Source organism: Neoarius graeffei, chromosome 15, assembly GCF_027579695.1.
Source record: "Neoarius graeffei isolate fNeoGra1 chromosome 15, fNeoGra1.pri, whole genome shotgun sequence".
Classification (NCBI taxonomy): Eukaryota; Metazoa; Chordata; class Actinopteri; order Siluriformes; family Ariidae; genus Neoarius; species Neoarius graeffei.
The window spans coordinates 49,955,540-49,970,641 of NC_083583.1; the positions used below are offsets into that span (position 1 = coordinate 49,955,540).

General features: G+C 39.8%; 1 protein-coding gene across 2 annotated transcripts in view; it reads left to right on the forward strand.

Moving 5' to 3' along the window:
- Positions 1 to 15,102, forward strand: part of LOC132899553 (inactive N-acetylated-alpha-linked acidic dipeptidase-like protein 2) — a 711,964-nt gene that overhangs the window by 663,950 nt on the left and 32,912 nt on the right. For both annotated transcript variants that reach the window (XM_060941545.1, XM_060941546.1), the window contains one exon: positions 12,834 to 13,032. In XM_060941545.1, coding sequence (XP_060797528.1) covers positions 12,834 to 13,032 — 199 coding nt within the window. The remainder of the gene's footprint in view (positions 1 to 12,833; positions 13,033 to 15,102) is intronic.

The following is a 15,102-nucleotide window of genomic DNA, read 5'->3' on the forward strand; positions in this document are numbered from 1 at the left end:
GTGGACAGGTGTCTTTTATACTGATAACAAGTTCAAACAGGTGCCATTAATACAGGTAATGAGTGGAGGATAGAGGAGCCTCTTAAAGAATAAGTTACAGGTCTGTGAGAGCCAGAAATCTTGCTTGTTTGTAGGTGACCAAATACTTATTTTACCAAGGAATTTAGCAATTAATTCATTAAAAATCCTACAATTTGATTTCCTGGATTCTTTCCCCCCATTCTGTCTCTCATAGTTGAAGTGTACCTATGATGAAAATTACAGGCCTCTCTCATCTTTTTAAGTGGGAGAACTTGCACAATTGGTGGCTGACTAAATACTTTTTTGCACATGTGAAATGGTATAATGAATGCATAATAGGTGTTCACTCTATCATTTATTCCCAAAATGTGTTCTCAAAAACATTAAATGAAGGTGAACCATTTTGTTCCAGCCAAAACCATTTTAAATAAACAGGTAACTCAGGCATGATTGCCGTTTATTCCCAACAGTTTTTGTAAAGAGAGTCATCAATTAGACAAGTGCCAAAAGCTAGAAAATAAAAGTGGCATACATTTAATCATGAGACAACTTCATCAAGAGGAACCCAGGGCTCATAATCAGCTCCAAGCTCTGGCCAACTATTCATTTGTGCTTGCCCAATCTCACTTGCAGAGCTGAATTTCCTTTAATAGTATTAAATTATTACTGTGGGCCCACAGGAATTGGCTAATGCTGTTGTGGTCACCCTGCCATTTATTTATTTATTTATTTATTTATTTTACTTATAAAGATTTACATTATTTGTGTTAATTTATGTATTGATGGTGAAGCTAATAAAATAAAATAAACTTATGATGCTGAGGGCCTCGGGTATCTATCTGTGTCACCTCTCATTCTGAAGAGAGAGTAACAGAGAGTCAGGGCATCCCCCGAGTCCTCTCTGTGGCGCTGTGCTTCTGACATTAAATACTCATGCAGACACAGAGTGGGACAGGTGAGGTGCATAATTGACACATAATCCTGTCTCATACAGACAGCCTGCGAAGCTATAAAGCTGTACGGTATTAATATATCATCAGCCCCATCCACTACCCTCGTGACCCCCCCCACACACACACACACTTACTTCTGCAGCTGCTTAGTGATGCAAGCAAGATGTGTCACAGAGACTAGTGATGCATGAGGGAAACAGTGATCTGCAAGTAAAGAATTTCAGTCGTGTCTTTGATCATATGGGATGTTATTGTGCATATTTATATCTTATACCAAATAATTTTGACTGTGAGACAAATCAAAGCTGTATATTAATGTAGTGTTTCTAATACATTATAGTAACAACTAATTCACATGGACTTACATTGTGGACACTCCACATAATTTAAGGATAATAATAATAATAATAATAATAATAATAATAATGAGCCTTGTGATAACCTGGCAACTTGTCCAGGGTGTACCCTGCCTCTCGCCCATAGTCAGCTGGGATAGACTGACTGGGATAGGCTTGCCTGCAACCCTGTAAAACAGGATAAGCGGCTACAGATAATGGATGGATGGATAATAATAATGGATAAAATGTGATGTTTTCTGAAAGGAGACACTTATTTAACAAGAAGGATTTTCTAGTGTCAGTGGTTTGTAACAAACAGTGGCAAAGCTGTAACTGTAAGTTGTAAAGTCTAAGGATGGAAGACATTGCATTTTGTGGTAACTTGGTTTCTTGGTAAAATGACAAGCTGCTTTTTTGTCTTATTAACTTTAAGAAAAAGTGAGGGAACTATTATTTATAGCTTCTGTAATGGAAGTAATAATAGTAAATAATTTGTTTCACTGACATACTGTATATACTAACCCAATTTCCAGAAAAGTTGGGATATTTTCCAAAATGCAAAAAAAATAATAAATCAGTGATTTTGTTAATACACATGAACCTTATTTAAGTGACAAAAATACAAAGAAAATATTTTCAATAATTTTACTGACCAACTTCATTGTCTCATCTCATCTCATTATCTGTAGCCGCTTTATCCTGTTCTACAGGGTCGCAGACAAGCTGGAGCCTATCCCAGCTGACTACAGGCGAAAGGCGGGGTACACCCTGGACAAGTCGCCAGGTCATCACAGGGCTGACACATAGACACAGACAACCATTCACACTCACATTCATACCTACGGTCAATTTAGAGTCACCAGTTAACCTAACCTGCATGTCTTTGGACTGTGGGGGAAACCGGAGCACCCAGAGGAAACCCACACGGACACGGGGAGAACATGCAAACTCTGCACAGAAAGGCCCTCGCCAGCCATGGGGCTCGAACCCGGACCTTCTTGCTGTGAGGCGACAGCGCTAACCACTACACCACCGTGCCGCCTCAACTTGATTGTATTTTGTAAATATAAACAATGTTAGAATTTGATGCCTGCAACACACTCAAAAAAAAGTTGGGACAGGGGCATTATTCCCATTGTATTACATCACCTTTCCTTTTAATAACACTTTTTAACTGTATGAGATCTGAGGATAACTGTTGCAGTTTTGCAATTGGAATTTTTGCCTATTCTTGCTTTCTGTTGCTGCTCAACAGCCCATGTTCACTGTTGTTTGATTCTCCTCTTAATTATGTGCCATACATTCTCAATAGGAGACATATCTGAACTGACAGCAGGCCACTCAAGCACATGCACTCTATGTCTATGAAGCCACGCTGTTGTAGCCTGTGCAGAATGAGGCCTGGCATTGTCCTGCTCAAATAAGCATGGACTTCCCAGGAAGAGACGTCGCCTTGATGGCAACATATATTGGGATTTTAGAGAGACATATGCCTCTGCATCAATGATACCTTCACACACATGCAACTCACCCATGCTGTGGGCACTGATGCCCCCCATACCATCATAGATCCTGGCTTTTGCACCTTTCTCTGATGACAAACTGGATGGTCATGTTCACCTTTAGAAATGAGAACTCGACATCTGGTCTTCCCAAAAACAAGCTGAAATGTGGATTCATCTGACCACAGCAGATGTTTCCACTGTCTTTCGGTCCATCTGAGTTGAGTTTGGGCCCAGAGAAATCGGCAGCATTTCTGTATAGAATTAGTTAACGGCTTCCTCCTTGCATAATACAGTTTGAGGTTGCATTTCTGGATACAGCGGCAGACCATGTTAAGTGATTGCAGTTTTCTGGAGTACTCCTGCGCCCATATGGCTATATTTGTCACGTTCGCATGACAGTTTCTCAGGCAGTGCCGCCTGAGGGCTTGAAGGTCACACATATTCAACAGTGGTTTCTGACCTTGCCCTTTATGTACTGAGATGTCACCAAATCCCCTGAATCTTTTCACAATATTATGTACAGTATATTAGATTTTGAAAGACCTAAATTCTCTGCAATCTTGTGTTGAGAGAGGTTCTTTTTGAATTGACAAACAATTCTCTCATGAATTTTGGCATAAAGGAGTGAGCCACAATCTATCCTTACTTGCAAAGACTGAGCGTTTGGTGCATGCTCCTTTTATACCCAATCATGACACCCTCACTTGTTACCGATTAACCTACGTATTGTGGAATCTCCCAAAAGGGTATTACTTGAATATAATATAATATAATATAATATAATATAATATAATATAATATAATATAATATAATATAATATAATATAATACAGGACACTTTTTTGATGGAATAAAAACATGTATTCTATTCCTTTCTAGTGGGTTTCATTCATTTGGTTTGACAGCATGCAATATTAGTAGCATATTGCTTACCCTATGTGTATTATGTCACTCTACCCAATGGAGAATGAGTGTTGAATGTAGGTGACAATATTGCATGGTTGTCAAGACAACATGATGTCACACGTCAGAGACGTAAATCAATTTGTAAGCAAACATGGCCACCAGGTTTGCGTTGTTAAATACAGAAGATTTTGAGAGACTTTTGAAAAAGAAAGATATGTTGAACACCTGAAAGGAATGTATAATAATAATAATAATAATAATAATAATAATAATAATAATAATAATATTGGCTGGCTTTTTTGCATGGTATGTCAGATATGTTCCATTCAACTACTCATCTTTGACTCGTTTAATATCATGCTAGCTGAATGTAATATATCTGATATACCACTCAATAGTTTTATATATATATATATATATATATATATATATATATATATATATATAAATAATTTTTTTTCAGTCTTATTTTGCCTCTGTCCCAACTTTTTTTTGAGTGTGTTGTAGGCAAATTTTAACTTGGTTTATACTTACAAAATACAATTAAGTTGGTCAGTAAAACTATTGAAAATTATCTTTTTTTTTCCTCACTTGTTCACGTGAATTAACAAATCACAGATTTGTGTTTTTATTTCATTTTGGAAAATATCCCAACTTTTCTGGAAATGGAGTTTGTACATTTAAAAATAAATAAATAAATCTTGCACTGTTGAATAGTGAATTCCATCATGACCAGTTCTGTGTGAAAGAGCACTTTCAGATCCACAGGTTACACATCAACATCCAGTCCCACTCAGCTAGTTTACAGCCAGATAAGAGCTGCATACCAACTCAAAAAGGCTGACCCAGACTCATTTTTGTGTCCATTTAAAGAATTGGTACACCCTTAAATAGTGTAATATGATACATGGATTTACAAACAGTGTATTTGAAGTCTCTGATTGCGGTGTACATTAATTATGTGGAAAAACATGGCTCAGACAGTAGTTCCAGCTGTAACATGAATATTTAATGGATAGTCAGTATTAATGTGCTTGCTCTATTACATTACTTTTTCTGTAGTAATAGCTCATACACAGGGACTTGTACAGCAGACAGTATCTGTGATCTAAGACTAATTGTACATTGATTTTAAAAAATGTTGTTTAATAAAGCAAAGTGGTGAGTGTGAGAGAGAGAGAGAGAGAGAGAGAGAGAGAGAGAGAGAGAGACTGGTAAGTGAGTGACTGTTTATCACAGCATAAGTGAGAACAGGACATAACTTGCCTCTCTGATGTTCCATAACATTGACTCTAACTAAACTATTAAGAGCAAATGCACACAAAAAATCGAGCAAACAGTGGCCATAAGTCAAAACCTAACCTACCCTCATTTTGAGTTTGTAGGTAGATGTTGATGAGTCCTTGAAGGTTCTGGGGTTTATTTTTTTGAAGCAAATCAAATTTTATGAAAACATCGAGAATTTTGATTTCGCCATCATGCGGGCCGAAAATAAGGTAAAATACGCAGATCCCAAAACTTGGCTAGCAGAGTAAAATTCCAGCTTCTGATTACTCACTCAACACCATATTTGTTTAAACCAAAGATCAAACACTTCATCTCTTTAAATTTCCGGATTAAGAGGATGTTTGTGATAGCAATCGAGGACATTCTTTCAGGACCACTTGACAACAAGGCAATTTACTGGCAAACGAAAAATCGAATTTTCTTCTCAGGCTCATTTTTCAAATGAGTTCAAATTAAGGTTAGACAGTGGTGTTTGAAAGTTTGTGAACCCTTTAGAATTTTCTATATTTCTGCATAAATATGACCTAAAACATCATCAGATTTTCACACAAGTCCTAAAAGTAGATAAAGAGAACCCAGTTAAACAAATGAGACAAAAATATTATACTTGGTCATTTATTTATTGAGGAAATGATCCAATATTACATATCTGTGAGTGGCAAAAGTATGTGAACCTCTAGGATTAGCAGTTAATTTGAAGGTGAAATTAGAGTCAAGTGTTTTCAATCAGTGGGATGACAATCAGGTGTGAGTGGGCACCCTGTTTTATTTAAAGAACAGGGATCTATCAAAGTCTGATCTTCACAACACGTTTGTGGAAGTGTATCATGGCACGAACAAAGGAGATTTCTGAGGACCTCAGAAAAAGCGTTGTTGATGCTCATCAGGCTGGAAAAGGTTACAAAACTATCTCTAAAGAGTTTGGACTCCACCAATCTACAGTCAGACAGATTGTGTACAAATGGAGGAAATTCAAGACTATTGTTACCCTCCCCAGGAGTGGTCGGCCAACAAAGATCACTCCAAGAGCAAGGCATGTAAGAGTTGGCAAGGTCACAAAGGACCCCAGGGTAACTTCTAAACAACTGAAGGCCTCTCTCACATTGGCTAATGTTAATGTTCATGCATCCACCATCAAGAGAACACTGAACAACAATGGTGTGTATGGCAGGGTTGCAAGGAGAAAGCCACTGCTCTCCAAAAAGAACATTGCTGCTTGTCTGCAGTTTGCTAAAGATCACGTGGACAAGCCAGAAGGCTATTGGAAAAATGTTTTGTGGACGAATGAGACCAAAATAGAACTTTTTGGTTTAAATGAGAAGCGTTATGTTTGGAGAAAGGAAAACACTGCATTCCAGCATAAGAACCTTATCCCATCTGTGAAACATGGTGGTGGTAGTATCATGGTTTGGGCCTGTTTTGCTGCATCTGGACCAGGGTGGCTTGCCATCATTGATGGAACAATGAATTCTGAATTATACCAGCGAATTCTAAAGGAAAATGTCAGGACATCTGTCCATGAACTGAATCTCAAGAGAAGGTGGGTCATGCAGCAAGACAACGACCCTAAGCACACAAGTCTTTCTACCAAAGAATGGTTAAAGAAGAATAAAGTTAATGTTTTGGAATGGCTAAATCAAAGTCCTGACCTTAATCCAATCGAAATGTTGTGGAAGGACCTGAAGCAAGCAGTTCATGTGAGGAAATCCACCAACATCCCAGAGTTGAAGCTGTTCTGTACAGAGGAATGGGCTAAAATTCATCCAAGTCGGTGTGCAGGACTGATCAACAGTTACCGGAAACATTTAGTTGCAGTTGTTGCTGCACAAGGAGGTCACACCAGATACTGAAAGCAAAGGTTCACATACTTTTGCCACTCACAGATATGTAATATTGGATCATTTTCCTCAATAAATAAATGACCAAGTATAATATTTTGTCTCATTTGTTAAACTGGGTTCTCTTTATCTACTTTTAGGACTTGTGTAAAAATCTGATGATGTTTTAGGTCATATATATGAATATAGAAAATTCTAAAGGGTTCACAAACTTTCAAGCACCACTGTACATTTGTGGATATCAAGGTTTTTGTTGAACCTTGTTTTTAAATGCCATTGTTTGGAGTGATACGTTGGTTTTTATACATTTTGCAGAGAGCTCTTCAACAGATCAATGCACATATGTAATCTGAGATCTAAATATAGAAATATAGAAAATTCTAAAGGGTTCACAAACTTTCAAGCACTACTGTATACAATAATATTGGTAAGCAATAAACGTGTAGCATAAAAGCTTGGTAGATTAATAATTCCAGACAGTTAAGCAATCTCTGCCTCTCTTTCCTCTCAGATATAGCCACCCGCTGCTCTCGCTGTTCAAACGCTACATGAAATAGAAGTAATTCAATAAGCTGTGTGCAATTAAATCATTCACATGAGTGAACATTGTATTTTAGATTACACCAGCAGTTTGAAAATCAGAACTGGTTTTAGTTATTGACGATGTGCAGACAGCATAATTGGTTCTCAGTCCCCATTGTTTTCTTTTTTTTTCACCTCTAAAACAACTCATCAGGCTGTCATCAATCTGTATCTGAGCCAGCTGTGAAAGAGGGTGAAAATTACAAAAATGCAGTTCATGGAAGCAGTGGAACTGAGAGCTATGGTTGCATACTTTTCTGCATGTAAAGAAGAAAGCACAGGTGCGGTATGAAAAGGTGCAGAGCCAGATAACAACGTCCTTGCAGAATGAAAGGGCATTTGCACAATGAGTTCTCCAAATGCCATTTGAAAGCTTACGTGACAATTTTGCTAGCATCTGCCCAGGGCATTGACACTTTGTTTTCTATGTCTTGCTTTCCTACTTCGTGTCCTTGGCTCATGTCTTTTGCACATCCTTACTTTGTTTTCAACCATGTGATATTTTCATGTTTCTCCTTTGATTTGTTATATTTAAGGCTCTGCTGGGCTCACACCAGCACCACTGTCCCCCCCTCCCCCCCCCATGTCAGAGCAGGTGATAGATTACAGCAATCCTCCCACATATTTCATAAGCGCCACTCTCCCTGCAGAGCGAGGGACATGGAAGATTGTGGGAATGGCTTCTTTTGCTATATTTATCCTTACTTTTTCTCTTTTCTGAAGACTCGTACAGCCGTGCATATTCTCCAGTGGCTAGAATCCTCTCCACGAACATCTTTCACACTTTATCAGACACACACACACACACACACACACACACACACTGCAGAACCACCCACCTCACCCACACTAAAGCACAGAGCCTGACAGTAGCCAAGGTTAATTACACACAAGCCTCACTGAACTTGAATATTTTGTGCAGTGAAAACAAATATACCATCTTTGGAACATAGGAGCCAGGTTGATGCTGATTATACTTTTGGCTGGGGTTTAAATTAAATTTGACGTCTCTGTTTCCTAATTATATTTTGCTGAAGAGCACTCACTCCAGGCCTGCTCACTGTGGATCAACAGTTCATGTCTGGTCACATGTCATGAGGCTATTAAAATGGACTGGGGATTAACATTATGTAACAGTTGCAGCATGTAATAATTTACAACAGTATTGCATAATTGGAGCACAACAGTAAAATTAAAAGTAGCATGCTGTATTTTCATTTGGTCATGGCCATTCTGCTGGCTGAATAGCCTCCCCTAATTACTGAACCAAACTGAAGTCTGTTTGCATTCCAGATGCGTTTACTTCTCTACACACTTTAGCATGGATAAAATTGTTAAATGTAGATTGTATGCTTGTTTATCCATCATAATGATGGAATTTATGAAATTTTAATAATATAAATATTTATCCTGATAAATCTTGATCTTAATTTTTATCTTACCTTTTATTATTATTATTATTCGGAGAAGGTCCGGGTTCGAGCCCCGTGGCCGGCGAGGGCCTTTCTGTGTGGAGTTTGCATGTTCTCCCCGTGTCCGCGTGGGTTTCCTCCAGGTGCTCCGGTTTCCCCCACAGTCCAAAGACATGCAGGTTAGGTTAACTGGTGACTCTAAATTGACCGTAGGTTTGAATGTGAGTGTGAATGGTTGTCTGTGTCTATGTGTCAGCCCTGTGATGACCTGGCGACTTGTCCAGGGTGTACTCCGCTTTTCGCCCGTAGTCAGCTGGGATAGGCTCCAGCTTGCCTGCGACCCTGTAGAACAGGATGAAGCGGCTAGAGATAATGAGATGAGATGAGATTATTATTCGGCACGGTGGTGTCGTGGTTAGCACTGTCGCCTCACAGCAAGAAGGTTCTGGGTTCAAGCCAGCGGCTGGCGAGGGCCTTTCTGTGTGGAGTTTGCATGTTCTCCCTGTGTCTGTGTGGGTTTCCTCCGGGTGCTCCGGTTTCCCCCACAGTCCAAAGACATGTAGGTTAGGTTAATTGGTGGCTCTAAATTGACTGTAGGTGTGAATGTGAGTGTGAATGGTTGTTTGATAACCTGGCAACTTGTCCAGGGTGTACCCCGCCTCTCGCCCATAGTCAGCTGGGATAGGCTCCAGCTTGCCTGCAACCCTGTAGAACAGGATAAGCAGCTACAGATAATGGATGGATGGATTATTCTACACTCTTCCACAGTTAACATAGACTTGTGCCGCATATCATGCACAGATTTGATGTAAATTCAAGGTTTAATTAAAGACAGTCAGCAGACAAACCAAAAGGGCAATGTGGCAGAGTTTGTAGCTCTATAAGCTGCTGCAGATTCTAAGAAATCAGGTTAATCGCAGAAGTGTTTAATAAGTTAAATAAGTTTTGTGTTTAAATTTTTGTTTTTTTGCCACTTTTTGAATGAAGTAAGGGGCAGAAAGAGCTTGGAAGGATACTAAACTAACCATGCATCTTGAACTGTGGAAGAATTTTGTAGTTTCTTACAATGCAGCTGTTAAGTCTGCCAGGGCAGCGTATTTCTTGCAATTAATTAATACTAATAGGCATAACCCTCAACATTTAAAACTATAAATGGCCTTGTTAATCCTGTTCTAAAAACAGTGGCTTCAATCAGTGTTTCATGTGATGATTTCTTAACTTTTTTACTCATAAACAAAATCAAGACTTCTATTGGTGTCATCAGTCTTACAGTGAGGTGCAATGTGTAGAAAGGGCTTTACTGAGTTCATTTGGCCCTATTTCTGCGCAAGAGCTCTTTGAAGTGTTGTATCAGCTTAAATATCATCGAGTTTTGTAGACATCATATGCACTAGACATGAGGTGGGTAGAATAGGCAAAAAACTACTGAAGTAAAAGTATTGCTACTTTCTAATAATAATTACTCAAGTAGAAGTAAAAATACTCATCAAAATAACTTGACTATAAAGTAAAAAATAATGTTATAAAATGACTACTCAAATAGTGAGTAACTTCATGTGATTTATTACATCTACAATGTATATTAATCTGGCACTCTGTAGAGTGCATACCTCCACCAAGCCACATATTCAGATTTGCACCAAAATCTAATCAATTGTTCCTTGGTCCATGGCCCATCTTTCCTCAAAATTTTATCAAAATCCATTCACTACTTTTCGAGTTCCATTGGCAAAAGACAAAAAAAAAAAATCCTGGATCAGCATACATACCTGGATTTGCATCAAAATCTAATAATTTATTCCTTCTCCCATAGCCCACCTTTCCTCAAAATTTAATCAAAATCCATTCAATACTTTTTGAGTTACTTTGGGAACAGGCAAATAAATGGAGGTGAAAACATAACCTCCTCCAATATAGTTGGCGGAGGTAATGAAAAACAAAATAACTCAAACAGTATACAAAAGTAACGAGGAATAGACAGGTATATGAATCAAATATCCACCGACAGGCAGATGCACAGCATCCGGCCAGGAAGGTGCAACGGCCAACCTGGACGTCAATGGGAAGCGGGGCAAGAAGGCAAATAGCAATGCAGTGATGCAACGGTGATGCAAAGCAACGCAAACAGAGCAAATACAGCACAGCAAAACAAAGAAACACAACAAAACATATAGCGTAATAAAGCAAAAAAGAAAAAAGCAGTAAATAAAAACAGGGAGTAAAACAACAGAGTGATCAGGAAGTGCCAGCACCAATAAGTTTACATCAGCAACCTGGAAATAATGAGGGTAGCCAGTTAGCCTATCAGTAACTTGGCGGCTCGCTGCGTATTGGGTCTTGGGTTGCAGAAAAGGCAAGTTAACTGGAGCAACCAGCTGAAAGAATATGATCACTGCCAACCACTTCCACCAGTTATCAGCTCCCATTTCAAGTGTTGACACCAGGAGGGCAGTCACTGGAAATAATGCCTCCCAGGAATCATTATCTGCCCCTTTTTATGCATGCCTCAATAAGCTCATAAATACCTGCCAGGGGTTGGGAGTCGACATGTGGAGAGAGAGAGCGAGAGAGAGAGAGAGAGAAAGCGAGTGTGTTATGCTGTAATGCACTTTGTGATCCCTGGCTTGAAAAGCGCTATTCAAATAAAGGTATGATTGTTAAGTAGTCAGTGATGATGTGGAATTCTGGGAAGTGAAGTTTGTGATGGAAGTAGGAAGAGATGTAAGACCTACACCTTGGTATACAGTGCACAAACAACATACAAACTCATCTCATTATCTCTAGCCGCTTTATCCTTCTACAGGGTCGCAGGCAAGCTGGAGCCTATCCCAGCTGACTACGGGCGAAAGGCGGGGTACACCCTGGACAAGTCGCCAGGTCATCACAGGGCTGACACATAGACACAGACAACCATTCACACTCACATTCACACCTACGGTCAATTTAGAGTCACCAGTTAACCTAACCTGCATGTCTTTGGACTGTGGGGGAAACCGGAGCACCCGGAGGAAACCCACGCGGACACGGGGAGAACATGCAAACTCCACACAGAAAGGCCCTCGCCGGCCCCGGGGCTCGAACCCAGGACCTTCTTGCTGTGAGGCGACAGCGCTAACCACTACACCACCGTGCCGCCCCAACATACAAACTGTTTTTTCAATTGTTTTATAACGATCTCTTCTTGTGCATCTTTGAGTTTGATAAAAATGTATAATTTCACATTAAAATTAATGGAAAGTGGGGCATACACGACATGCACAACACATGTCTCAATATTCTTGGAAGGACTTTTCGATGTAGCTTCTAATGCAGTTAATTCCTGTTATGCCTGCAACTAATCTAAAAGTGACCCTATGTCAATAACCCAAAAAAAAATCCCACAATTTATACAGATTATGATGATGATGATAATAATCTCATCTCATTATCTCTAGCCGCTTTATCCTGTTCTACAGGGTCGCAGGCAAGCTGGAGCCTATCCCAGCTGACTACGGGCAAGAGGCAGGGTACACCCTGGACAAGTTGCCAGGTCACTGTAGGGCTGACACATAGACACAGACAACCATTCACACTCACATTCACCCCTACAGGCAATTTAGAGCCACCAATTAACCTAACCTGCATGTCTTTGGACTGTGGGGGAAACCGGAGCACCCGGAGGAAACCCACACAGACACAGGGAGAACATGCAAACTCCACACAGAAAGGCCCCCGTCAGCCGCTGGGCTTGAACCCAGGACCTTCTTGCTGTGAGGCAACAGTGCTAACCACTACACTGCCATATTATTATTATTATTATTATTATTATTATTATTATTAAAGCTGCAGATTTAGTGAAATAAAAAATAATAATAATTAAAGTCCCAAATGAGAACCAGCCAAAAGTCCCCACAAAGTTATGACAATATGATCTATTATGCTTATTGATTTTGCTTTATTTTCTTAATCTGCAATTTCTGTTTCTCTCTGTATTCCATGTGTCGTTCCACAGCTGACCCCTCAATCAGGCCTGATCTTCTGGCTGCTGCTGCATCCATGCGAGAAAGTTCTAGCTTGTTCCAGTCGGAGATTATGCGCCCAGCCAACGACCCAAAGGAGCGTGACCCATCCCATGTGCGCATGCTGAATGACATACTGCAAGACTTGGAGAAAAGCTTCCTCATTTCACATCCACCTCCAGGCTTTTCACGGTAGGCACATCTAGATTAATGTACACTTTAAATACCCACTGAGAGCTACTTAAAGTTTCACTTCAGTATTGCATGAATTATTTTTCCTTTTCACATGACTTAAAATGCATATTATGTATAATTAAAGTTAGAAATGTTTCAAAAGCAGCAGTGTAAGATTCCTTTTTATCTTTACATCTGAAGATCAATAATTATTAATAATTAGACTCATCAGTAATGGGCGGCACAGTGGTGTAGTAGTTAGCGCTGTCGCCTCACAGTAAGAAGGTCCGGGTTCGAGCCCCATGGCTGGCGAGGGCCTTTCTGTGCGGAGTTTGCATGTTCTCCCTGTGTCCGCATGGGTTTCCTCCGGGTGCTCCGGTTTCCCCCACAGTCCAAAGACATGCAGGTTAGGTTAACTGGTGACTCTAAATTGACCGTAGGTGTGAATGTGAGTGTGAATGGTTGTCTGTGTCTATGTGTCAGCCCTGTGATGACCTGGCGACTTGTCCAGGGTGTACCCCGCCTTTTGCCCGTAGTCAGCTGGGATAGGCTCCAGCTTGCCTGCGACCCTGTAGAACAGGATAAAGCGGCTAGAGATAACGAGATGAGATGAGATTGTACAGTAACTGAATAAAATGTTTATATGAAGGAACAGATGTAATAGTTATACAATGGATTTATAATGTAGATATATTTAATGAGAATCTATGCTTCATGTATACCTAAATCAGTTTACGTAGATATACCATCAAGGGACTTTTATGGGCATGTTGGGAAGCAGTGCCTTGGTGCAGACTCCATAATGTGGTTCCAGGCTCCCATCCTTCATTCTCATAAACCAATACTCTGGGGCATAAGAGAATATTCTGCAGCAAACTTTAGAACAACTTGTGATGGATAATACAGCCATTCACTGATCAATTCAGTGAAACTTGAATCCAAGTTTTGGTTACTTTGAATTAAATAGCCTCTTCTTTAAAAGAACAGCATGCCCAATACAACATGTGGCAACAATGCTTTTTGGTTTATGTTAAATTGGATCTTTCAAGCTCTCGTGAGGAAATTAATAATAACATTACTTCCCTGTAGTCTATTATGACTACTCAAGGCTGCACAGATATGCCCATCTAAATTTCTGCCAAATGTATTTACCTCATTCAAGTCTGCCAATTAAAAAACACCTTTCCAAATTGTATTTTCTTGAAATTGCCAATGACTTTCAGGTTTGTTTGAATATGTATATAGTGTATTTTTAAATTATTTAACAAACATAGTCCATGCGTATGAATTTCAAGTACAAAGATGATGTTGCAACAATATATTTGTATTTGCTGCGATATATATTTGGTGGGAAGAGGAACTCGTGGCTCAGTGTGTCACGTATGCAGGTGAATGAGGGATGTAATTGCAGGAAGAGTGTTTATTTACAAACAGGCAGGCAAACAGTTCAAAAATGTAAGACAAAGGCAGGGTTGTGAAAAAGGCAATGGTCAAGTGAGACACAAAGAGAATGGTGGAGGCGAAGACAAAAGGCAAAGTCCAAGTATACAAAACAAAGTCAAAACCAGAAAGACAATGCACAGATATAAGGCTTGGTAACGTGAGACACTAGGTACAGCATGTATACGGTACTTCAAGTCTGTGTGTTTAGAGAGTCCTTATAAGCATACACTGTGATTGCACTCTAATCCAGAACAGGTGCATGGTAATTACTCCTAGTGGTGCTGCACATGCTGCGCACTCCAAGCACCAGTGCACATGGACGTGACACAGTGATTGTTTTTTAAAGGCTCCGACTCATTGTCACTAAAGGCGAGGGACACAAACTTAGTCCATTGTATGCGAAAGTTTGTACCTCATTATAGCAGGGTTGCAATGTATTTGGAGTCCCTAAATATGGGGAGGGTGTTCAGTCCATGTGTCCATAATCAGGAATTGGGATAATGTGAACATGACAGTGGAAGTGTGAGCTGGGATGTGAAATCACTAGTTGCCACATTTGAAGGCTGCTGTGTATTCTGGAACCTGGAGTCTGATGCCATTTCCCATATTGACATGACACCTTGGTACCACTTAACTTACACAGAT